Source organism: Phragmites australis, chromosome 2, assembly GCF_958298935.1.
Source record: "Phragmites australis chromosome 2, lpPhrAust1.1, whole genome shotgun sequence".
Classification (NCBI taxonomy): Eukaryota; Viridiplantae; Streptophyta; class Magnoliopsida; order Poales; family Poaceae; genus Phragmites; species Phragmites australis.
The window spans coordinates 50,476,087-50,501,604 of record NC_084922.1 but is presented as its reverse complement, the minus strand read 5'-3'; the positions used below and the strand labels follow the sequence as shown (position 1 = coordinate 50,501,604).

Here is a 25,518-nt window from a genome sequence, read left to right as displayed (position 1 = left end):
AGGGCTGACCAGTGGGCTGATCTCTGAGTGATTGAAGCACTAATTGCCATAATGCAAACTAGGTAATATAACCAGATTGCGTAGTAAAGCCTATCGTTTTCGCTGGTAAAGCGAATGTCTTCTGCTTGCTTGCTACAGGCTACTGCTGCTCGTTCAGTTCTTATGCCCAATTTCCCCTTTTCATTTCTCCCACTACAGATCACGTAAGAGCCTGAAATTTCGTAGGATAATTCAGCGCTCCATCCCCCTATCTGCATGATTTTTCTATGATTTTTGCGCACCTGTTCCACCGGCCAATGCAGATTATCCAGTGATCCTGTGGTCGGTGTTTCATTTACCGATTGCCCCATGCAAAAGCTTCTCACGTTCATTTCTCCCTCCATAGATAAAATCAGAGTCCGAAATTTTGTAGTGTCCTTCTATGAATTCTCAGTGTCCAGGATTTTTTTTGGTATTTTGAGCAACTATGCTGCTGATGAACAGGGAGCTACCTGCCGTGGTTGCTGTTTCTCCATCAACCCCTACGGGAACGCCTGGACTAACGCGGCGGCTTCTCTCATCAGACGACCTTCTCCACGGGGAGCCTCAGACTGACATGAGATGAGATGCCCTTGTGACTTACGAGCCACGGCGAACGGCGATGACCATGGCGCTGGACTTGGAAGGGGGCGAAGGGGCACAGGGCACTCCGTCGACCGACCCCATGGTTTAGGTGGGAAATAAATTCTATATACGCAGGACCACCTCATGACCGATACTTGTCCTATATAGCAGCAACATCCAGATTACTGGCACTTGTCCTCAATGTGATCTCAAAACGACGAATCTTATTCAAACAGAAAATTATTGTGTATGCTTATTATTTGACATACGCTTTGAGATTCACGTCGAGGATAATGACTTATTTGGCACGGATCTAGATACAAGATTTTTGAAACCGATCATATTCAGTTTTTTAAAAATCTAATATATAGAAATGTTGTTGGATTGAGGATATTTGGTTGAGTCATCTAATTTTTATTTTAAAAAAATATTTAAAATATTTTATTTTATTATATAAGTTTCAGATCTAACATGGATAATAGAGAAGCTATATTAAATAAGATCTAAATAGCAGCTATCCAGATGATACTGTATGAAGAAATTAATATAACACCACCCATAATTTATTTCTCTTTAGGTGGCCATCCAATCAAGCTTCCACAGTAACCATCTAGAAGGAAAGTGCTCCGAGGCAATTTAAAAAAAGATCCTTGTAAATGTTTTCGTTATACATACCCCTCTAGTTTGGATCGCGATCCAAACCTGAGGCTCTAGTGACCGTTAGATTTCATTGTGCGGTCCGGATCGAGGAAGAGAGTGACGTCGGTCGCGGATTTTTTACGCAATAGACCCTATACTACGGTATATATGGTGATTCAGACCCATCGAGCTTGGTCACAATCGCGGGGCCCGCGCCGCATACGAGGCCGGAGGAGGAGGAGAAGACGCATGCACGGCATGGTCTCCGGCGATCTTCTGCGGCCAAGCCATGCTTGCTAAATGCTAAGGCGTACACTCAGGTCGAATTTTCATCGTCTGGCAAAGAGAGGAGAACGACGGCGAGCTCCCGCCGCGCTCGGCTCATCGAGCATGCTCCCGCATGTCGCCTGCTACCGACCGGAAATTCATATCGCAGGTCGGCCTCAAAAAGTCGACGTCACCGTGACTAGTCAAGCGGGCTAATGGATTGATATTTGATACGATACGAGCAGGCCACTGACCACCACACGACTAAGCAGAGCCACGTGTTCACGCCATGGACGCAGCTGCTGCGCCGCTCCTCCTCCTGCTCCTCCTCGCCGTCCTTCTCCTGCTGCGCCTCCGGCGGCGCCGCCCAACAGCGGCAAGCGCGAGGGCCCGCAACCACTGCCCCTACCCGAACCCCGTCGTCGGCAACGTGGTGCCCTTCATCCGCAACTTCCACCGCTTCCTCGACTGGGCCACCGACCTCCTCGCCGCCGCCCCGGCCTCCACCATCGAGGTGCGCGGCGCGCTCGGCCTCGGCAACGGCATCGCCACCGCCAACCCGGGAGTCGTCGACCATTTGTTGCGGGCTAATTTCCCCAACTACGTCAAGGGCGCGCGCTTCGCGGCCTCTTTTGCGGACCTCCTCGGCCGCGGCCTTTTCCTCGTTGACGGCCGCCTGTGGAACCTCCAGCGCAAGCTCGCCTCCTACTCCTTCTCGTCCCGCTCGCTGCGCCGCTTCTCGGGACGCGTCCTCCGGGCCCACATCCACCGCCGCCTCCTTCCTTTCCTTGAGGCTGCCGCTGAATCCGGCGAGCCCGTTGACCTGCAGGACGTGCTCAAGCGATTCGCCTTCGACAATATCTGCAACGTCGCGTTCGGCGTCGAGAGCTCCACGCTGCTCGAGGAGGCGGGGGATCGACGCCGACACGAGGCGTTCTTCAAGGCGTTCGATGACGCCGTCAAGATCTCCTTCGCGCGGATGTTCCACCCGACGACCGCCGTGTGGAAGGCGATGAGGCTCGCCGACGTCGGGAGCGAGCGGCGGCTCCGCGAGGCCATCGGCGTCATCGACGAGTACGTGATGGCGATTATGGAGTCAGAGCAGTTGCGCGGGAACGACGAGCAGCACCTGCTATCGCGGTTCACGGCGGCGATGGAGGAAGACGACGACAACGAGCTCGGCGCCATGTTCGAGTCAACGGAGGCGAAGCGCCGGTTCCTGCGCGACATCGTGGTCAGCTTCGTGCTTGCCGGGAAGGACTCCACGTCCTCCGGTTTGACGTGGTTCTTCTGGCTTCTCGCTGCCAATCCGCGCTGCGAGCGGCTCGTGTACGAGGAGGCGTCGCGCCACGGAGACGACCACGGTGTCGACGGCGACGGCTACGACGAACTAAAGGGGATGCGCTACCTGCACGCCGCGATCACTGAGGCGATGCGGCTGTACCCGCCGGTGCCCATCAACTCGCGTGTGGCGGCCGCGGGGGACGTGCTGCCGGACGGCACGACGGTGCGCGCCGGCTGGTTCGCGGACTATTCCGCGTACGCGATGGGGAGGATGACGCGTCTGTGGGGCGACGACTGCCGCGAGTTTCGGCCCGAGCGGTGGCTCGACAAAGGCGGCGAGCTAGTGGCGGTGGACGCGACGAGGTACCCAGTCTTCCACGCGGGCCCGCGGGCGTGCATCGGGAAGGAAATGGCGTACGTGCAGATGAAGGCCGTGGTGGCCGCCGTGGTCAGGAGGTTTGTCGTGGAGACGGTGCAGCCGGCGAGCATGGAGGCGCCTCCACCGTACGAGATGACGGTGACGCTGAGGATGAAGGGCGGACTCCCTGTGCGGATCAAGAGGCGGGAGGGCCACGCGACCAGCCAGAAACTGACCAACTGGCCATAAGTCCATGACAAAGAACTCCAATCGGAAGCACAGGACTGGTGGCAACTTTGATTGGGGTCAGGACTCAAGAGCTCCGTCAGATCGTGGAACATATTTATGAGTTTTACAAACAGTTGTTTAGGGCAAGTTCTAGGAAGCAGATAAGGTTATCTGATTTCTTTTGGAAGGACTAAGGTTGTAAGAGGAAAACAACACTGTCTTAGAACCAATCTTTCCCTATTCAGGAGATTGAGTTGGTTTTTAAAGAAATAAAAGGAGATTCCGCTTTGAACCTAATGGTTCCAGTTTCTACTTCTTCAAGGTCTTCTAGCAATGGATGAAGGATGATATGTTTGAGATACTCAATGATCTTTATATTGATAAACTGGATTTAAAGAGACTTAACTATGGAGTTATAACTCTAATCCTAAAATTAAGGAGGCTAATAATATAAGACAATATAGATCTATTTGTCTCATGAAATTGATTTCAATGACTTCATTAAAATCCTTAATAACAGACTGACCCCGGTAGCCAAGTAGGCTGTTTGGTCAAGCCAAACCGTCTTTATTAAGGGGATAAACATTTTGAAAGAAGCGGTAATCTTGCATGAAGTGATTCATGAGCTGAAAAGGGCAAAACAACAAGATGTGTTGCTTAAAATTGATTTTGAGAAAACTTATGATAAGATTAGGTGTGTTTTTCTGAAGGAAGTCATGAAGGAAAAAGGCTTCCCTTCCCATTGGATCCAATGGGTCATACAATCTGTCAAGTGGGGTAGAATTTGCATCAATATTAATGATCAAAGGGGTCTATATTTCACAACCTACTAAGATTTGAGGCAAGGGACCACTATTTCCTACTCTATTTAATACTGCAAATGATGTTCTCAATGCCCGTATGGCGAAAGTAGTTGATAAAGGTCTAATTCATGGTGTAGTTGATCTTCTATTGCCTGGGGTCACTCACATACAGTATGCTGATGACACCATTTTAATGATTGATGGTTCTGACACTTCAATCCTCAATTTAAAAATCATTATGTACTGCTTTGAGTGGCTTTCAGGCCTGAAGATCAACTTCCATAAGAGTGAGGTGTATGTTTTTGGGATGGATCAAGGAGACCAAGAAAGATTGGCCAATATGCTGAATTGCCAGCTTGGCCATCTACCTTTGAAGATTTAGGCATCCCCATTTCTGATCATAAGTTGAGGCTGGCTGCTCATTTAGGGCTTCTCACCAAAATAGTCAATAGATTGGATCCTTGGAAAGGCAAAAACCTGACCTTGTGGGGTAAATTGACTCTGATTAACTCTTGTCTCACCAGCCTCCCCCCATGTATACGATAGGCTTTTATCACCTGTCCGTTAGCACTCACAGCAGGATGAACACCATAAGATCAAAGTTTTTCTGAAGGGGTGCCGAAAATGTTAACAAATACCACATAGCTAAATGGGAGGCCATCTGCCAGTCTAAGGACTATGTGGTCTGAGCATCTTGAACACCAAAATTATGAATGAGTGTTTGCTCACCAAGTGGATCTGAAAAATCCGCTCGGGTTCACAAGACACTTGGTGTCAGATACTCAAAGCGAAATATATATCAGATGGGAATTTTTTCACCTCCAAGACAATGGAACTTCCCATTTTAGCAAGGGCTTCGTAAAGTTAAACATTTATTCAAATGGGGAGCCCTTTATATGGTCAATATTCAATAATGATAGGAATGCCTTTTTTTTGGAAGGATGTTTAGCTTGGTGAGCCCCTTTTGAAAACCCAATACCCTGATCTTTTCTACTTGTGTGCTTACCAAAAGGTCTTGGTTGTTGATTGTCGGGATAATAAGACTTGTGTTGTTCAGTTTAAGAGATGCCTTGCCGGAAGGGACATCACTCAATGAGAAGAGCTTCTAAACGGTTAGAGCTTGTTCATCTCAATGGGGATGAGGATGTGGTCAGGGGGCTCAAACTATTTGGAGTTGTAAACTTCCTCTTATGATTAAAATATTCCTGTGGCAAATGCTTCATAATAAACTCCCTGCTGCCATAACCCTTAAGAAAAGGGGCTAGAACTGGAGTGAGATATGCTCTCTTTATGGTAAACTAGAGTCTGTCTATCACGTCTTTTTTGGTTGTGTTATTGCTCAATGCATATGGAGTGTTGTCTGAGATACTTTTGGATGGAACGACTTTTCTCGCTCGGTGGCTAACTTGTAAGCAAGTTGGCTCCTATAGGCTCTCAAAAGTTTTCAATAGTTTAGTTTATTCTTTTTTCAGGACTGACATAAGCTATGTGACGCTCTAAGAATAAAATGGCGATCGAGAAGAAGTTTCCGAACCAGCCACAAGAAGTCTTACACTTTGCTGTATCGTTCATGCAGAACTGGAGTATCCTTCTCCGAGAAAACAATAAGCTCAAGGTGGATAGCATCATTGCGCACGGTCCTGTGCGACCGCGTCCTCTGCTATAACATGCATGGCGACCAACTGAAGGTAATGCACAGCCATCATGGTATCCCCGTCGCGATGGCAGCCATCAGGAGCTGCGCTTTGCAGTGGAACCGGCGCAGGCGGCAAGCATGGAGGCGTCGTATGAGATTGAAGATGAAGAGGTGGGATGACAATGCGAGCTGGCACAGGTTGAGCGAGCAGACATTACAAGCACTCCCACCAGATAAACATACGGGAGGGAACACGCATTAAGCCAAGGCAAGCAGGTCGAGTTGTTAACATGTAAAAATGCAAGGAATTTTTCAGCATAGACGGCATGAAATTGCTCTAGAGTGGGAGATGGAGCGGACATTCAGGTTAGCTGATCCAGCTCAAGCATCACAACACCCAATCAACAAGAACGGAATGAACAGAACGAAAATTGTTGTAGCAAAAATTATTGGGCATATGGAGTGCAACGATGATGGGACATGCTCTTATTATATCAGTCGCATGTATGCCCTTGAGTTTAAACATCTCATGACAAGGCTTGCCACCCTTGGATGCGGTACTCCCTTGCGGCCTGAGCAGGATCACTCGCCTTTATAATCCCACGTCCAACTATAATTATGTCACTGCCTCTGTCGTTTATGACCTGAATTACGAATCCAAGTTTCAAGTAACATATATCAGCTCGTATGCATGTTAAGAAAATTGAAGGGTGAGATTCTAGTAAAGACTGAAGGCAAGTAAAACCTCCTACTGAAGCATATTTAGCTAAATTAATTCAGTGTCAATACCAGGATTAGCACATTTCTAAAAGAGCATTGTCTCATATTGCAGAGCTAGAATTATATTTAAAAAAAAGTGGTAGTAAACAAAAGGCAGATATTTTAATGATCTGGCCATTATGAATTTATGATCCAAATATACTTTCACATAGTCAAAAAGGCACCAAGCTATCAACAAACATGAGGCTTTAAAAGTTGTAATTAAGTGAACAATGGTAAGGCTGTGAAATAACTATAGCTCTGTATCACAACTTGAAAACATTAAGATGTGTGAATAAAACAAGTCACATGAACAAATTGCACAGGTACAGTTGTACTTACAGAATAAGGAATGTTGCATTGTTGCCCAAGAGCGTCTCCTCCAGCGACCATCTGAACTCCAAGAGTGGCATGGATAAACGTTGGACTTGATGGTGCTGTTGACCAAGATGCAGGATTTACTGATATAAATCCGATCACAAAGTCAGAATGTTGCTCAACAATCTTTACAGCTGCAGCAGTGTAATCTCCATTAGCAAGGTTGCCAGCAGAACTCATTTCAGCAAGCAAAAGTAGCCCTCTTCCTTTAGGCAAACCCTTCAATGCCAAAACACAACAGTTACTGTGAGCATTACAATACATCAGCTATTATCAGCTGCAATATATTCTTTTTTAACTCAACACTAATAGTTATAGTGCATGTAATTATAAAAGCATAAGATACCTTCAGCTTCAAGCCATCTACGAGTCCAAGTCCAGGTACTATATGCGCATTAACAATATCAGCCCAGTCCAATTTGCGGAATATTCCTCTGAACCAAAATAAAAATAAATATTAATTATAGTGCTTAGATATATACAAGAATAAATGAACATGTATACTTTATAATGTCATTTTCTCACCCTTCATATTGCATAGTTACTGTATTTCCGATGTCAGCAAACTTACGATCTTCGAAGATCAAAAAGTTGTGCTTCTCAGCAATCTTCAATAAAATGAACCTATATGTACTCCAAAGGTAACAATAGAACGCCATAATATCATGGTTACCTTGGATATGTGTACTTCAAGACTTCTATGAGCTCCGGAACATTTGATGTAAATGAAAACACCAAAAGTCAATGACCTGCAAACATGACGAACATTGGAGGAGTTAGTAACATGTACTACTCAGTCTTTTTGGCAATAAGAAATAGATATTTCAACCACAGAAAGACCAGTACCACAAAGCAAGCTGTCACATGCATAGATCTATGTGTCTAAGGCCCCGTTTGGAATGAAGGAATGCAAAACAGAGGAAGTGTGAAAAACGCAAGAATAGGATAGAGTGAAAAGTGAAAAACTACAGGAATCCAAAACACAGTAATGGAAAGTTTGGGTTGTTTGGATCGTAGGATTTTTTATTTTATTTTCACAAGTGGTGTGCTGCTTTCTTTCCTCTCTTCTTCACACACGCTGCCTCGAGCATACATGAAGGAAAGAAAACCAAGAGATCAGAGTGGATTTTTGTTTCCCTTGAAATGAGCATCCAGCTACAGTAAATAGAGGAAAGTAATTAATACTTCTCACGTTCCAAACGCTCAGTTAACTTCCTTTCCTCCGTTTCTTGATTCCTGCGATTTTCCTTTGGAAATCCTTCGATCCAAACATGTCCTAAAAGAATGGACAGGAGAAGATGGGCACCCAAGCAGGTCCTAGGAATCGACCTTGAGCATGCAGGTCGGTACCAGGCCACTCACTTATTCCCCACATAGGCTTTTGCAATCTAGCTTTTCAGCTCAGATTTAGTAAAACAAACATAGGAGCATGCAACTCAATGCTTCTTTCAGATGAACCGAGCACATATGATGGCTTTTCAAAGTCATGCATGCACAATGAATAGAAAATGCGACAACCAAAAGAAAAGACTTGTAGAATTGATGGATACTTACACCCATTTTGGATCCGGAGCACTGCAGTCAGCACAAATTTTATTTGCCGGTTGGTTCAAAAGATGATCTAATCTCTCTGCTGCACCAATCAGACCTGCAAGCGGTTGTGAAGCACATCGGCTCAATATTTCTTTTTGAGAACAGACATATTGACTCAATATCACAGACAACAGATGTATATGAAGCAAATTCGACTAGTTTAGTATACAGTACAGAACAACATCAAGCTTCATTTAGCTAGCAGCATGCTAATTTTTAGGGTAGCGCCAAGAGGCTCTTCACTCAAGAAAGTTCTTGAATTAGTGACTGCACATACAGCCAAAAAAAGACTGTTTATGATTAATAGTAATATTTGTTTCCTAATTCTTAACATGTTGTTATATATCCTAACACGTATGATATTAAAAAAAAGGAATACAGTTTTCATCAAAATAGAGAAGCATCCAAAAAATACTAAAACCAGGAACTTCCACGGTCCTTTTACCATTAATGGGATAGCAAACTATATCCACCAGAAGAAAAATATATATAATTGCATATGAAAGACACGTTTTAATCTAGACTTGTCCAAAGGAAAGAACGTTGGATTGCAATGCAATTTACAAAGGGAACAATATATCACAGACAAAATGGATATAACAAACCTATGTGATTGTCATGGACATTAGCATCCATCATGGTTGCCATTCCACCACACACTTTCAAATTGTGGTGATTGCCACGGTTATTAGCATCCATCTTCGCCGTCATTCCACATACTTCCCTTAAAGAGGGAAACGGGGTGATATCAGATTGCGAATTAGGTGCATAGGAATATAACGGAATGCACGAGGAATGCGAAGGCCACAATCATTAAATCGCCACCCGGTTGCAAAATTGGGGATGCAAAGAACATACATTCTGTCATAAGGCTTCGGGCCATCAACAAATTGGCGCACGGGGTTACGCCCCTCCATTTTCTCCCCCTTGCTAATGCCGCCTCCTGTTCTTGTCCTCTTCTACATCGTCGTCAGCGGCGGGCTTAACGTGGGGCACTCAGCAACCAAATCCTCGAGAATCTGGGTAGACAAGGGTATCCATCCCAGAAAGAAACATTTGGAATTCCGGCCTCGCAGCAATGTAAAGGTTCTGCGGAACAAAACAGAGGAACCAATGCAGGGCCGGATGGATCAGCACTCCTCCATGAGACGACCAGGACGCCCACGGGAGAAGGAAGAGAAGTGCAGCTGTGGAAGAAGGAAGGATACCTGGACCTGCGCGGAGGGCAATGGAGAGCTTGCAATGCAAGGTTGGGGGGTGAATTGACTGCGCAGGGTGGTCCGTGCCTGGAGGTGTGGAGGGAGGACTGTCTGGCTGAAATGCAAGTCAACTTCTTAGTCGTCAATCTATTCTGCTCGATATTCATCCAATTTTATTCTTCTTATTATCTATCTTATAATTAGTTTCAACTACCTATACTAATTTCAACATAAATAAGCGGACTTCATAAACCATTTATGGGCAAAAGCTAATAGAAATTTCTCTTTTAAACTGTCCGACGATGCCGTCTCAAATTTGGAGTCCATTCTAAAGTAGACTTGCACAAGTCAATAGTCATCCGAGACAAGAATGTGGGCATCCATCATCAGATAATGAGAACAGAATGTGGAATCCTCATCGCAATAATTTAATCAAGATTAGAAGATTAACGTAAATAGGCACGCTATTTTATATATGTGAAAAATGCAAAACTCCTAAAAGTCAGTTTGATTTTGAGATATGCTCACAAGTTATTTTTTTTAAACCGCTCTAAAAGTCAATCTGGTTGCAACTTCTTGTCTTATGAATTATAACTCTACTATTTTTTAATTCTAACTAGAAGTAGCACAACAATAACTAGGGTTGAACATATATATATATATATATATATATATATATATATATATATATATATATAAAATAGTTATTCTGTACCCTAACCTAACTGAACAAACCAACCTCCCACCACCTTAGCCACACACAAAATAAGCATGACTGTAAAAATTATGTTGTGTTCATAAATGTATTTGCCTATATTTGTAAATGGTTTACTTCATCAGTTATTTTTGGCAAAAGTTCAATATTTTTTGTGATGAAAGTTCAATAATGTTGAACCATCTATACATATGTTTAAGCATATATGCTATTCCAGTAATTCATAATTAGTAATATTTGTAATCTATGTCTATAAACACATTATTTTTTTTCATAAAAACAAGTCATATGCGTTTCGTACTTAATATATCATAGGAATTAACTTCATTATATCTCATATAGCATTGTATGTAATAATTAATATCTCTCAGTATAAATAATTCACTATCTTATCATAAAAAAATTTAGATATCTCGTTAATAGTTCATGCATTGTGCTATACCACTGATTCATAATTAGTAATATCAATAGTCTATGTCTATAAACACATCATTATTTGTTCGTAAAAATATATCATATGTGTCTTACTTAACACATCATAGTATTACAAGCTTCATTATATCTTACAACACGCTGTGTATGATAATTAATATCTCTTAGTATAAAGAAATGACTACTTAAAAATAAAAAATTTATATATCCAGTTAATAGTTCGTACATCATGCTACCAAAAAATATTAAACTTTTACAAAAATTTTTTTGATGAAGTAAATTATTTATAAGTATAAGCAAATATATTTATGAACACGACATAATGTATACAATCAGACTTATTTGTGCGTGGGGGGCTGACTCGTTCGGTTAGGGGAATAGCTATTCCATACTCAGGGGAATATATATGTACATATATACACAAATATATATATATATACACAAATACATACAACATGATGTTTTGGGTTTTTTTTTACAAAAAAACTTCTGGAGAATCTTAAAATCAGACTTACTTTTGGGTTTTTTTTTATTTTCCCCTTTATATATAATATAATGCGATGTGCGGTGTTTTTTCTCCATAATTGAAAAAATTAATAAAATAGAACTTTCTTGTTGGTATTATTCTAAAAAAAGATTTATAGTTCAGTGGAGACTCGCAAATTGTTACCGTAGCTGTAGATATATCTGAAAGAAGCATACCTTGTATCTAAAAGTTATTTGTGTGAATTTTATTTTGCAAATGGTGCCGAATACATGTTCATGGGCTGTATGCAGTATTGCAAGAGAGTGGGCCGGCCCAAATACGCATTCAATGGGCTTCTCCGCGCGGCTCCACCAACAGAGCAGTCGGCAGAGCCTCGGCTCCCTGCGCTCACGCTCCCGGCGGCCTCGCCGAACCCAGCACACGACCCCTTTCCCGCCGTACGGATCCAAAACCCTAACTCGGCCGCGGCGCGTTTCCCCTACCCCGCGAGGCGGCGGAGATGATGCAGCCGCAGCAGTCGCAGCAGCAGCAGCCGCCGCCTCAGTCCGGCGGCGGCGGGGAGTTCTACCGCGGCCCGCCGACGCGGCAGCTCTCGGCGGCGTCCTCCACCAACATGCCCCCCGACTACGCTGCGCACCCGGGCCCGCCGCCGCAGCAGCACCAGCCGCCGTACGATGGTAAGCACTGACTGTATCACTCTCTGGTTGTTGCTGTTGCATGTTAGGGTTCGCGCACTGCAGCTGGATTAGAATACGTTATATTGTTAGTGGGTCTCTTTTCTTAAGAGCGTGAGCTGATATTTTGCTAAAAAACATACTGGGAGTCTCACAAATTGACTGTGGACTTCTCGGTACTCGTTATCATATCACAACTACATAAATAACATTGTATTTTTTACTCTATGCAGCTTATGGGGACAATTTTGGTGCTAAAAGGATGCGTAAGCCTGTCCAGCGACGAACAGTGGACTACACAAGCAGTGTCGTCCGTTATGTTCAAGTAATATAAAGTGTTATCTTCCGGAGAGCTACAACGATGAAAAGTTTTAGATATATAGAAGCAAACCAAAATTATTTTTATTTCCATACTTCCTGGTTTATGTTTCTTTGTCTTTTTTGGTTTCTTGTGGCCTCGAGGTTAACTTGATGTGAATATGAAATGTTTATGATTTGGTACCAGCAACTTGTTTCTTATGAATAGCGCTGACTTCATTATGTGCATGGCATGCAGGCTCGCATGTGGCAGCGGGATGCAAGGGACAGAGTCACATTGCAGCCAACTCCTGCTGCTGTCCTGGATGTAATGGGCTACTTCCTGGCTTTCAATATATTAAAAAGATAGTAGTTGTTCTATGCTATGAATACCGATGGTTTAAGCTTTATAAGATAGAAGCTGTGCTATGCCAAATACTTTGTGTGAACAATCATATCCAACCATGATTTGTCAGCTGCTATACGAAATTGTGATGGACTAAAGCGTTAAATGTTCAAAATCCTGATAATAATGGATACATCATTCATCTCTGTGCCATAATTTTTAAACTTGAGAACCAGTTATGCATACAAGTGATCATTGTGCTTGTGATTGCTTATGCTCAAAATCCAGTTACTCCTAACTAATAAATGATCTTCTTAGAATTCAATAGCTATTACTTGTTATATATCCTAATAACTGTGACTGTTGCAGATGTTGCCATCTGTCGCATATCCAGACAATCCCTCCACAAGTTTTGCTGCCAAATTTGTACATTCTTCAATCAACAAGAATCGGTGCTCTATTAATCGTGTCTTGGTGAGTTTTAGGATACCCATTTATCCGCTTTCCTAGTATTTCCAGATTGAACATTTCACTGTCATATACTTCTATTTCTCAAAGAGTGCCTGCATGCTATGTTATACTGAACTTAACATAGACGCAATACCAATCAGTAAGTTAATGTATACTATCCGGCATTTCAGTTAATACATTTAACTCCATGATAGACATGATTTTGTGATGAGTAGCGTGTAAAGTACATCTTTACTGTATAAGTGGACCAAATACAGCTTACAAGTAGTTTTAACTGATACGGTAATACCTACATTAGAAATGCAGTTTTGCCTTTCTTACATTTTTGCACTTTAGGTCTAGTTGAATCGACGGTTGCAATTATTATAATTGCTATTGCTGTTGGCGCATGAAGCGGATCTGACTTTTGGTAAAAAAACTACCAAAGAACATGAATTACCTCGAGAATGCTACAAACTACAGAAGCAGTTCTAAGTGCGCACAGCAATTTCCCTTTACATCACTGAGCTTCCTTTTATTTTGAAATCTAATCCATCTCTAGGTAAATATTTCAACCATATGGATTGGAAATCATATACCATGAAGTTTTTATACATTTGTACAACCCCTAACTGCTTAAAGTTGGCTAAATATCTCCTTTGCTTCGGCATTTATAAAGAAGACTTATTAACAGTAACACAGTATTGAAATGCACGGACTCTGGCCAGAGTTTCAGATTTTCCAATTCTTTATACAAATTACTGGCCCATTATTATAACTCCGTTTCAAGCCTTCTTTTGTCTTGTGATCTTGGTAAAAACTGCTCTAGATGATCGTTTTTTATGCGTTAGTACATGCTAATTATTATTTTATGTTTCTTCTTTTGCTTATTAGTTTTGACTATTTTGATACCTTGACTGTTGTTACGTGGGAGAATTATCGCTTCTAATCAATGTTCCACTTCCTTATTTTTATTTTCTTGGAGTGTAATACAATGTTATTTGTGGATGAAGTGGACTCCTACAGGCCGTCGGCTTATTACTGGATCACAGAGCGGTGAATTCACCCTATGGAATGGGCAATCTTTTAACTTTGAAATGATTCTTCAGGTATTCAACTTTTAATTACTGTTGGATTTACTAGTATATTGGTAATTTTGACTTACTTTTTGGAGAACCTGACAAGTAGGCTCATGACCAAGCTGTGAGATCAATGGTTTGGAGTAACAACGAAAACTGGATGGTTACAGGTGATGATGGTGGTGCAATCAAGTATGCTGCCCTTCGTTTTTGTACCGTTGCTTACACCTTCCTTCAAATTACCATTTTGAAATTTATGTTGTTTAATCTGTTAGCTGAATGTTTTGAATTCTTTCCCAGGTATTGGCAAAGTAATATGAACAATGTCAAAGTGAATAAAACAGCTCACAGAGAATCAGTTCGCGACTTAAGGTGATGACTATTAGATGCGCTTTTGTTAGAATGTTAGTTTGCCATATCAAGTTCATGCTCATTATGTGTTAAAACATGTTCCCTTGAACAGTTTTTGTAGAACAGGCTTGAAGTTCTGTTCCTGCTCTGATGACAGAACTGTGAAGGTTTGGGACTTTGCGAGATGCCAAGAAGAAAAATCATTAACCGGTAATGTTGCTAAGCTTTTCTTAAAAAAATAAGCTGATTGATGGTTGGACATGTGAGTTACTGTGTGACATTACTTTGTTTGTTTTTTTTCGTCAAATAACCTTCATTTCCCTTCAAACTCAGCCAGGCCACGGTTGGGATGTTAAAAGTGTCGATTGGCATCCCACAAAGTCTTTATTGGTTTCAGGTTAGTATATATTCTTGCTTGTTTCATGAGTTCACTTGTGCAGAACTCATTCAATTCTGTGCACCATAGGTGGTAAAGACTATCTTGTGAAACTCTGGGATGCAAAAAGTGGTAGAGAGCTACGCTCATTGTCAGTATTCTCATCACTTTTTTTATTCTTTTATCATTTGAAGTTCTGCGTTGCTATATGATCTATTTCTGCAGCCATGGACATAAAAATATTGTGCAATGTGTAAAGTGGAATCAGAACGGGAACTGGGTACTGACTGCCTCAAAGGATCAGATAATTAAGGTTGATGACTTATGCTGCTTTTGTACCTTGTTTTGTTCGTCTTTTTCTTCTTCAAAGTACACTTGTATGCTGGTAGCATAGGTTTCTGTACCCAACATTCTTGTGATAGATTGTTAGGAACCGTCCACAAGCTATTAATAACTTTATCACCTGATGCCTATTAAATTGATCGATATTTTGTTGTCCAGTTGATCACTCTGTTTTGCTACTTTATTCATGCAGCTGTATGATATTAGATCCATGAAAGAGCTTGAATCCTTCCGCGGGCACAACAAGGATGTAACTGGTTAGATTGTTGTTACAAAATTTGAGTTTTATGTTCCTTTGCATAGTTTAAGATGTGATATATTGAACCAAGTTTTTGTTGTAGTAGTTCATTTGCTTACTGCAAGCAAGCAGGTTAGACAAGTTGCTTAAAATTTCATAGGAAATTACTGTGCCTGCTCTTGTTTGCCATGGTTGTATCGAACCACATTCCTTCATTTCTGCAGCGTTGGCATGGCACCCATTTCATGAAGAATACTTTGTTAGTGGGAGCTTTGATGGAGCAATCTTTCATTGGTTGGTCGGGTAAGATATCTGTAGCATCACTGAAATAGTAATCTTTACTGGCCCAGGAGTTTGCTATCCTAATTTTAGCATATTCGAACTGGGAACTCACTGGAATAATATGATTGCTTAGGTCCATTGTGCTAAATATATCTAGTTCTCTTTTTTTGGCAAACTGACTGACAACTTTTAACATCTTTTGTTGTCTGGAAATAATATCTCAATCTGATGAACAAACGATTTCATTTATTTGGCAGCCATGAAATTCCACAGATAGAAATAAATAATGCACATGACAATAGCGTGTGGGATCTTGCTTGGCATCCTGTAGGCTATCTACTTTGCAGGTAATTGGCAGTTTACTTTCAAGATTTGCAATTTAAAGCCAGTTTGCTGACCTTTTGCTTTCTTATTCTTCTGTTTTACTTATAGTTATTTTTTAGTATGTATTGTTAGTTATAATCTGAATTCTTCTTGAGTATGATTTCTTGTGCATTGTGTGGCATTACTTATTTTACGCTTGAGTCATGTGAAAACTCATTAAATCATTTAATTTGTATTTATCTTGCAGTGGGGGCAATGATCATGCTACAAGGTTCTGGTGTAGAAACAGACCTGGTGATCTTACCCGCGATAGATACAACAGTGGCCAGACACAAGGTTGCTTTTAGCTTGTATTTATCTTGTTATTTACTTATCTTGTTCAAGGTCAATTTTTTTTGAAATATTGGTACACAAACGTGCTCACACCTGCACGCACACATGCCGCCCGATGTCATGATTTAGTTAAATAAAAAAATCATGGTCATCTATAACTTGCTTCAAACTGGTGCACCTTTTCAGGTTATGGTGATCAACATTCTGCTTTTGGTGCTCGTGCTATGGGTGGATTCCAGATGCCTGAAGCTCCAACAACACCTGGACCATTTGCTGCTGGATTGTCGCGAAATGAAGGCACAATTCCTGGCATTGGGGCTGCAATGCCCTTGATAGGCCAATCTCTTGATGGATCAGATCAAGGAGCATCTATTCCGGGTCTTCCACCTGGGCCACCTCCCTTGCCACCAGGTCCTCATCCATCTCTTCTAGCTCCTGGGCAGCAGCAACAATATCAACAGATGCCTCAGCAGCAACATCCCCAGTTTCCGCAACAGTTAACTTCTCGGCCGCCACCGCCAAATATGCCCCAATTGCAGCCACCAGCACACATGCTTCCACATCCACAAGGATCTCGACCTCCACTTCCCCAGCTTCCACCAATGGGCGGACCATCGATGCCGTCACCAGTGAACCCACCACTACCACCTATGCCTCACCCTATGGTACTGTTCATTGATACCTTATGGCTTTATTAGTTAAGTGAGGCATAACTAAATTTATTTGACTTAAACATGTTCTAATTCTCTCTATGATCTTTACTTGCAAGCAAAAAATCAATTGCTCATGCAAATCTTGGCAAATTTGCAAAAAATCAATTGCTCATTTGCAAATCTTGGCAAATTTGCACGTGGAGAATGTGCATAAATTGAATGACCTTTTGTTTTTGCACATAAGAGTATTATACCTCTAAAGAGTTTACGTATCTGCTATTTTTTTAATTATCTCTCATATAACTAAAGTGTGAATACATTAGAAAATTCTGTTGCACCGAGGGGGACTTATTTGCTGCAGGGTCTAGTATTTCAGAACCATGACCAAAACCGTCAGCGGACCGTTTCCAGAAAAGCCATCTTTTTTTTTTGCAAAAGATTGAAATTTCTAGTTTTGAAGATCTGATTGCTTCTAACATGTCTAATAACTAATGAATGATTATGCATCTGTTCTGCATATACCTTGGACCTTTCCAAAAAAAAAAAAAGGGTCTGTTACCACTGTTTTTCTAAACCCTTAGTCGGTTAGTCGCTGTACAATATCTTCCACAACACTGCTTGTTGCATGAGCCTGTTCTAATAGCTGCTTGTGAATTCACTGGCCAATTTGTTGTTTCATCAAAGGAATCATATTATTTTAGCTTTGAAATAGAAATTATATTTTATACTATCTGCCCCCTTTGTGCTCAATCTTGGTAACTACTGGTAGGGTGACAGTGGGTTTAACGATTCTAATGTTGCTAGGCAATGCAAGGTTCGCAGAACCAGATGATGCCTCAATTGCCGCAGCACATGATGGGCCTAAATCAGATGCATCCTGGTCCCGTTCCTCCTGGCAATGTACCCCCAATGGGTGGCTTCCAAAATGGGATGGGGAACATACAAGGCGCTTCAGGTTCATCTGGCATGCAAGGTTTTCCTATGGGTGGCATGTACAACCGGCCTCAAGGACAAATGGCTCCACAAGGGCAAATGACATCCATTCCTGGTCTAAGCTCTTACCAGGTAAGACTCCCTGCTGATGGATTTGTCAGACTAAAGTGTCTAGGTTAGGTCATGTGTGACACCTAACGGACTAATGTTTCTGCTTTATTTAACCGTGTTACTGTGGATTAGTTATATTTACTAAAGTATGGTGTTACTGATTGCGACAGGGAATGGGCAATGTTGGCCATACACCACCACCACCACAGCATCTGCCTCCACGTGGTTCAACACCACAGTAACATTGAGCAATACAACACTGTGGCGAGCCTAAATTTTTAGGCGACACCTAAATTTGTAACATGTAATCTGCCTGAGTAACTTATATCTAGGCTCCAGCAAATTCAAACAAATCTCGCTCAATGGTTGCTCGGCTAGCTAGGATCTTTGATATCTTGTGCTGTGACTCACAGCTGGGATACCATCTGCTTAGTTATCGCATGGGCACTGCTGCGGCAAACATGTTCTAATGACTTGTTCTGGGTCTCCTATTTATACTGCTATTTATGATGTATTATAAATAAATTGTGGCAGCTTAATTCTGGAACATAGAGAAAATCTGTTGCAGTTTTGAAGAGGAGAAACATGAGATGTCTTTGTGTCAGGTATCATTGGATGTGCACCTAAGCGCTTCTGCTCTTGGCTATACTGTTTCTTCTGACTGTTTGATATCAGGAACAGAACGGGAGACATGTGCCAACGGTCAAAACCGTTGGTAGGTTAATTTTCCTATTCAGTTTATAGCTGTTAAAATTGTATTTCTATTAACGCACAGGCTTGCAAAACCGACCAGCAACTAATGACGCCACGTCGGTGTCAACTCACTTTGTAGAGAAACGCAGGGCGTAGTTCACAACTTGACATAGAAGACGGGTAATACCTGCAGCAGCCGATATGAGAGTCTTTGCATGTTTTCTTTTCACAGTTACAGGATATCATTGGAAAATTTCCTAGTGTTTACAAAACTGACATTGGCACCAGCATCACAGGTACTATCATGTACAGCATATCAAAGATTCAAAGGTAAATTTGTTTCATGCCATTATGAATTCTTCTGTTTAGAAAAAATGCTATTACTATTTAGGTTAATATCTGATAATATTTTCAGTATACCGGACGATGGTATACCGGACGATGGATGCGTGATCAATATTTTCAGTGGATACATGTGTGGAAGGAAACTCAAGAATATAAGGAATTATCCAAGTTCAGGTTTCTTGTAGAATAATAATTATATGTTCTGTATATTTTCTTATAGTTTGAATGAACTTGTTATATAATAAGTTTTGTAACTTACAAGCCCAATCATCCTCTTTTTATATAGTAGGAGGAGATGGATACATACAAACAGATCATGCAAAACTCTGAGATTGCCCTAATACTGACAAAACCAACTACTCTTAGTCTATGATGATGAAGGGTAGGCAGGTTCGCCCTACTCTGATCGATCGATATGTCTTGTCCCATCACCGCGCATGATACGTTCGCCTGTGAGATCGTCCCACTTGCATGGTCATCCTGCATGCCCTGCCCCATCCGCTGAACAGCGCAACACCTGTTTGTAAAGCCATCCCGTAGCATTTAATGCAAATGCTACGGGATGGGGTACTACACATCTGCATCAGCTACAACTTTACTCGTCGAGAGGAGATGCCTGAGAAAGGAAAATACTTAAGTGGATGACATTAAATGAGATTCGACTAGTTAGGTGAGTACCTGTCCCGTGATCAGCAATGACTGGTCATGAGATTTCCTTCTGCGATCAGAGGACTAGTTGCGTGAGCCTCGCTTGGTCGTGCGGTGAGGCCATGGTCTTGATAATATTAACTGCCAGCTGACATGTGCCGATGTGAACCCCTTGACAGGGCACCTCTTATTCTTTACACCGATAATAGTCCCTAAGCTCCTTCATGGATATAGGAGACTGAGTGGTTTTCCATGTGGACATGGTCGGACTTGGTCGCACCACTTGAGTCCTAGGGGGACATAAGTTCACCTAAGGAGTGGTCGTCGACACGGTTCACTTTCGTGGTCGGCTTAAGAAATCGCATCCCGAGGATAGGTTAAACGTCCAGAGAGAGAACGTGGGAGAGAAAAAAGGAGGAGGTGGGAGAGAAAAAAATGATGATGTGGGAGAGAGAAACATTGATTGCCGTCGGACCTGTGGGAATCTTAGTTCCCCACGCGCGGCCTATAAATGGACCGGTCCCCACGTCAGTTGAGATACCACAACGATACTATAAATGGAGCGTCAATGGCTCCGCACATATCCTTTCATCATCTTTCTTAGCCTCCGGGCCTTTTCCCTCCACCGTCGTTCCTACTCCTGCTGCAAAGCCTTTGTCCTCCTTCACCGTTTGTACTCCCACCGCAACCTCTGCTGCATTCCAATGGCGTCACGCACCGACAATGAGCCAAACTTCCCCAAATCCAAGTGCAATGCGACGAAGCTGAAGCAGATTCGTGAGAACCACCTGCTCCCTCTCCGCTTATCTTCGAGGTACTACCATGGGGAGAGGGTGCCTGCTCCCTGTCAAGGGGAGATCATGATGTTCATCTCCTTCTTGATCTGCCCCGTGCCATCCTTCTCCAAATTCTTCACCACCCTTATCTCTTTCTATGACATCTGCCACCTCCACCTCAACCCCAATTCCATTATCATGATGAGCGTCTTTGCTCGCATGTGCGATAATTTCATCGGGGTCAAGCCGTGCCTCGACCTCTTCAGCTTTTTATACAAGGTCCAGTTACAGACCAGACCGACCACTAGGAGCTATGGGTTTCGCCTCCGCGACAGTGTTGCGGGCGCCTACCTTGAAATGGGCCTCAAGTCGTCGTGGTCCGGCTGGAGGGAGGATTGATTCTACCTCGCGATAGAATATTCCTTGGATAACCTCCGCGTGTCGGGTACACCAGCGCATGTCAATAAGAACTGAGCGCCCCCACGACAACACTGGAGCTGCTGACCCTCGTTGCACGGGTCAAGACACTTGCAGACGCTAGGCTATCGAGATCATATGTTTTCCATGATTTTATCAAGCGCTGGCTGTGCCCCTTGCAAAGGAGAGCACATCCGGCATACAAATACACCAGGAGTGACGACATCACCCGGGAAAGCTCCGCAGGTAATATCGCAACCATTTCCTTTGCCTTCGTCCTTAATCATGCAACATCTTAAGTATTCCTACTATCCAGATCTTCTTGATAAGGTCATCGAGTCGCGGGTCAAATTCTTAATAGCGGTCACCCCGAGGAAAGATGGCCCTCCACATGATGCTCCTTCGTTGTCTGATCTCCCTTTGTCAGAGAGGGTTCATATCAGACTGGTATGTTTTGTATTTTCAAGAAATTTCCACTGCATACCTTCTCCTGGGTTAGGGTTTTATTCCTTACGTCGCTATAGAGTCTTCCTGAGGTTGTTATCTTGCGCCCGATAGTCAACGAGGTCATGGAGGTCGTCCGGGAAATCAATCCTGGTGCCCACATGCCCTCTTCACCACCTAGTACAGCCCTGGTCGGCCGCCAATCTGGTCACGGTACCGACCTAGCTGGTCATGGCGGTGATCAGACTTCTTAGAGCTAGGTATTGACCACGGGTGGAGTTTCTACGAGCAGCACCAATCAACGTAGGGTCAGCCAACCTCGCTCCGACCAGCCTCGCTCTGACCAGCCTCACTTTGACCAGCCTTTCTTCGACCAGTCTTGCCTTGCCCCGACCAGACTCGCTCCAACTGGCCTCGTCCCAACTAGACTAGGGGAGATTAGGCTACTGCTGGCCAAGCACCCACGCAAGGAGGGAAGAGACCGACAAAGGACACCGACCAAACGCGCTCGTGGGACACCGACCACCGGTGGTGCGATGACAGCCCTGACTTCCCCTCCCAGCCAACCCAGTGGCTTTACAACGATGAGACTTGTGCTCACCCCCTCCGCCGACGCGGTAAGTTCTTCGGCTAGGTGTAGATACTTCAAGCTCTTTCTTAACTCCTTGATTTGTTGTTGTTGTAGGTCTTTGACCCTACCAATGGTCTCGATCGTAACTCCCCCTGGCACCTCAGCATGGCGCTCTAGGCCCCCAGCCAAACAGTAGTTACGACACCAGGAGCTTGCGAGAGGCCATCAATACGGTGTATAGTAGCTTCTGAGCCTGTGGATACCGAACCTTCATGTTGTGTAGGACCTCACTGACGTAGTACACTGGTTGCTGAAGACCTTCTCGTTTGACGACCAAAATTGCGCTCGCGGCCTGTGTGTTAGCTGCAACATAGAGCAAGAGCTACTCGTCTGGTCGAGGAGTGGTCATTACAGGATGGGAAGAGAGATACTTTTTGAGATCTTGGAAGGCCATTTTTTGTTTCTGCCATCTATAAAAAGTGGTTGCTTTTCTTCAGGAGCTTAAATAGTGGTAGCACCTTCTCTCCCAACCTCGAGATTAACTTGCTCAAAGCTGCCACACACCCTATTAGTTTCTATATTTCCTTTAACCTGGTTGAGAATCTCATCTGGTTGATGACTTTGATCTTGTAAGGGTTTACCTCTATTTCGCGGTTAGACATAAGAAAGTCGAGCAACTTTCCTGATGAGACTCTGAGTGTGCATTTCTCCGGGTTCATCTTCATGTGATATTTCCAAAGGTTGTCGAACGTTTCCTTGAGGTTCGCGACCAGGTCATCTTTGGTTCTACTTCTCATGAACATATCATAAACATATGCATCGACATTTCTACCGTGTTGTGGTCATAGAACGAGTTGAATACAATGCTAGTAAGTAGCACTAGCATTTTTCAAACCAAAAGCATGTTTACTTAGTAAAAGACCCTGAAGGATGTTACAAAAGTTGTCTTCTTCTCATCTTTTGTATACATGTGCTAATCTGATGGTACCCTAAATGTACATCTAAGAAACTTAACAGTTCATTGCTGGTGGTTGAGGTCAGTAAAGTCGACACACATCCTTCACTTACCATTGGGTTTCCAGACCATGATTGGTTAGCTAGCCACTTTAGGTATTGCATCTCTCATATGAAGCCTGCTTCTAGAAGCTTGTTGATCTCCTCACGAAGTATTTTTTTTTGGTCGAGTGCGAATCAACACACCTTTTGCTTTACTGGTTGCACGTCAGGTCGCACCGACAACATATGCTCGATCACGTCCCTAGGGACTCCGGACATATTAGACGGACTCTACGAAAAGAAGTCTACGTTCACCCAGAGGAAAGTGATGAGTGTGAGTTCCTATTTGAGGTCTAGTCTGACCCCTATCTGGACCATCTTGGATGGGTCGGAGTCATCTAGGCAAACTGCCTTGAGCCGATCGTCTGGACTGGTGATGGCGTAGACCTTAATCGGGTGACCACTGGGCCCGACGTTCTAGGGCTACGACACAGGAGTCAGTTCTACCATGTCAAGACTCCTCTTGTCACAGTGCATGCCATCTTTGTATTGCAAAAGACAATGATAGCCCCCGTCAGACCAGGGATCTTGATTGTCTGGTATGTGTAATGGGTGACAACCATGAATTAGGCCATTGCTGGTCGCCCCAAGATCGCATTATAAGCGGTCCCGAAGTCTACCACATGGAACAGTACCCTTTCGGTCCTGAAGTTACTCAGCGAGCCGAAGGTGGCAGGCAACTCAATTTGCCCTAATGGTTTTGCTGAGGAGCGAGGGGTAATTCCAAATAAGGGAGGAGATGGTTTCAACGCGCTCCTCAAAATATGTAGAGAATTAAACGCATCAGTGAAGAGGACATGTTGCTCTCATCTTGCCTGTTGGACTCGACCACCATGCTCGCCATTCCCCATTCTTGAGAAACCCTAGCTCACGGTAGAGGCAGAAGTGATTGGGCGGAGACGGAGATGATGGACCTCATGTGAGGTGGCAGAAGCTTGCCATTCCCCATTCTTAAAAAACCCTAGCTCACGGCGGCGGCGGAGGCGGAGATGATGGATCTTATGTGAGGTGGCAGAAACGAGCAATATGACCGATCTTTACATTCGTATGTTTTTTCTTGACAAAACTTGCTTAATCTATTAACTGAAGCCATATTCAAATTGAATATTAATCGAAGCCATGTTCAAAATGAATATTAAAATTGATATTCAAATGTGGAAGTCACAATGCAGACTAGAGCTAACCTGTTAGATCCCCTAGCCACATTGGTAACCATGAAAAGTTCCATGGAATTTGATCTTCATATGCGATCTGGCCCTTCACTAGTACAATTGTTGGAGCTAGGACCAATAATCCAACAACTGAGCAAACAGTGAAACACTTGATCCTACACATCGAACGGTGAGATATCAACAAAATTAACAGTGAGAAATTCCTTCAAAAAATTAGGAGTGAGAAGATGAGTAGATCCGTTGGTTAAAATGCAATTGTCACCAAGTTTTCTACATGCACCCATTTGAATCACCATGGCTTATGTGCCCAAACTTGATGAGATGGATGACGATGAGTGCATCGAGTCTGTGGCAGCTTAGCAGTCATCTTCGGAGAGCTGGAACGCTGCACCGACCCACGCACCGGAACAAAGTGGTTAGCCACTCGCAGCCGAGCGGTAGCAAGCCACAACGAGGATCATCGATTGCCATCCTCCGGGGCAGATAGACGGGTGCATTCCTGGGCTGCTTCTTGAGTAGGGAGAAGAGCGAGAGCGCCACCAGCGCCAGCCCCAGGTTGATTGCCGTTGACGCCAACAACCCTTTGTTGGCATAAATAGAGATCCTCGTGCTAACACACTAGCACTTCATGTGATATCCGCAGCACCATGTGTAAGGCATACATTAACAGAGATAACTATTGCACTTTTGCGGCAACGAGCGATCGATTTATGAGTGAACTGGTAAATGACCAGCAGACAGAGGGAGGCAGATGTTACGACCATCCTAACCAAGATAATTAATCTGCTTGGAACGTATCCATAAGTCCACCATACTTACCATCATCAACCTACCAACTCTTTGCCTAAACCCTAGGGTTCCATGTTACTATATCAAGTTCATCATCACCAATTTCATATGTTCACTAATCCTGTAAAAGACACTTCCCAACATCCCGACATCATGTATAAGCACTTCTACCACCAAAGATAACTAACCATAAAACAGCTAGGTTCCAAAGAATGATAAGGAAAAAATCTAGAAAAAACTCTAATATAGGTGACTACCCGTTAGATTAATAGACACTGGATACAATTCATAAAACAAAATATTTAAAAACATAGATTCAAGATGATCAAGAACACTTGCCTTCTCCTTGCAGTTGCTAAATGTACTCTACCTCCTGGTCTTGACATTCCTCAAACTGATCCGGGACGTTGTTGTGTAATCGCACAATTACCGGTAAA

The 25,518-nt window shown here is 43.2% G+C and overlaps 3 protein-coding genes across 3 annotated transcripts; 2 read left to right on the top strand and 1 right to left on the bottom strand.

Moving 5' to 3' along the window:
• Positions 1-1,492: 1,492 nt before the first annotated feature.
• LOC133909606 (cytochrome P450 CYP94D108-like) lies at positions 1,493-3,671 on the top strand. The gene has a single exon (XM_062352111.1). The coding sequence runs from the start codon at positions 1,799-1,801 to the stop codon at positions 3,398-3,400; it is 1,602 nt and encodes a 533-aa protein (XP_062208095.1). The 5' UTR covers positions 1,493-1,798; the 3' UTR covers positions 3,401-3,671.
• A 2,480-nt stretch (positions 3,672-6,151) lies between these two features.
• LOC133908325 (uridine 5'-monophosphate synthase-like) lies at positions 6,152-9,465 on the bottom strand. Its single transcript, XM_062350313.1, has 6 exons — positions 9,407-9,465; positions 7,629-7,704; positions 7,481-7,563; positions 7,302-7,389; positions 6,920-7,174; positions 6,152-6,462 (listed from the first exon to the last, which is right to left on the bottom strand). Exons 1-6 carry the CDS (start codon positions 9,463-9,465, stop codon positions 6,346-6,348), a joined length of 678 nt encoding a protein of 225 aa, XP_062206297.1. The 3' UTR covers positions 6,152-6,345.
• Positions 9,466-11,738: 2,273 nt separating this feature from the next.
• On the top strand, positions 11,739-18,728 carry LOC133909605 (flowering time control protein FY-like). Its single transcript, XM_062352110.1, has 18 exons — positions 11,739-12,058; positions 12,289-12,380; positions 12,612-12,680; positions 13,068-13,172; positions 14,162-14,257; positions 14,337-14,419; positions 14,528-14,599; positions 14,691-14,788; positions 14,916-14,975; positions 15,045-15,105; positions 15,180-15,267; positions 15,490-15,553; positions 15,759-15,837; positions 16,074-16,163; positions 16,388-16,476; positions 16,660-17,138; positions 17,931-18,191; positions 18,341-18,728. Exons 1-18 carry the CDS (start codon positions 11,881-11,883, stop codon positions 18,410-18,412), a joined length of 2,136 nt encoding a protein of 711 aa, XP_062208094.1. The 5' UTR covers positions 11,739-11,880; the 3' UTR covers positions 18,413-18,728.
• The last annotated feature ends 6,790 nt before the right edge of the window (positions 18,729-25,518 follow it).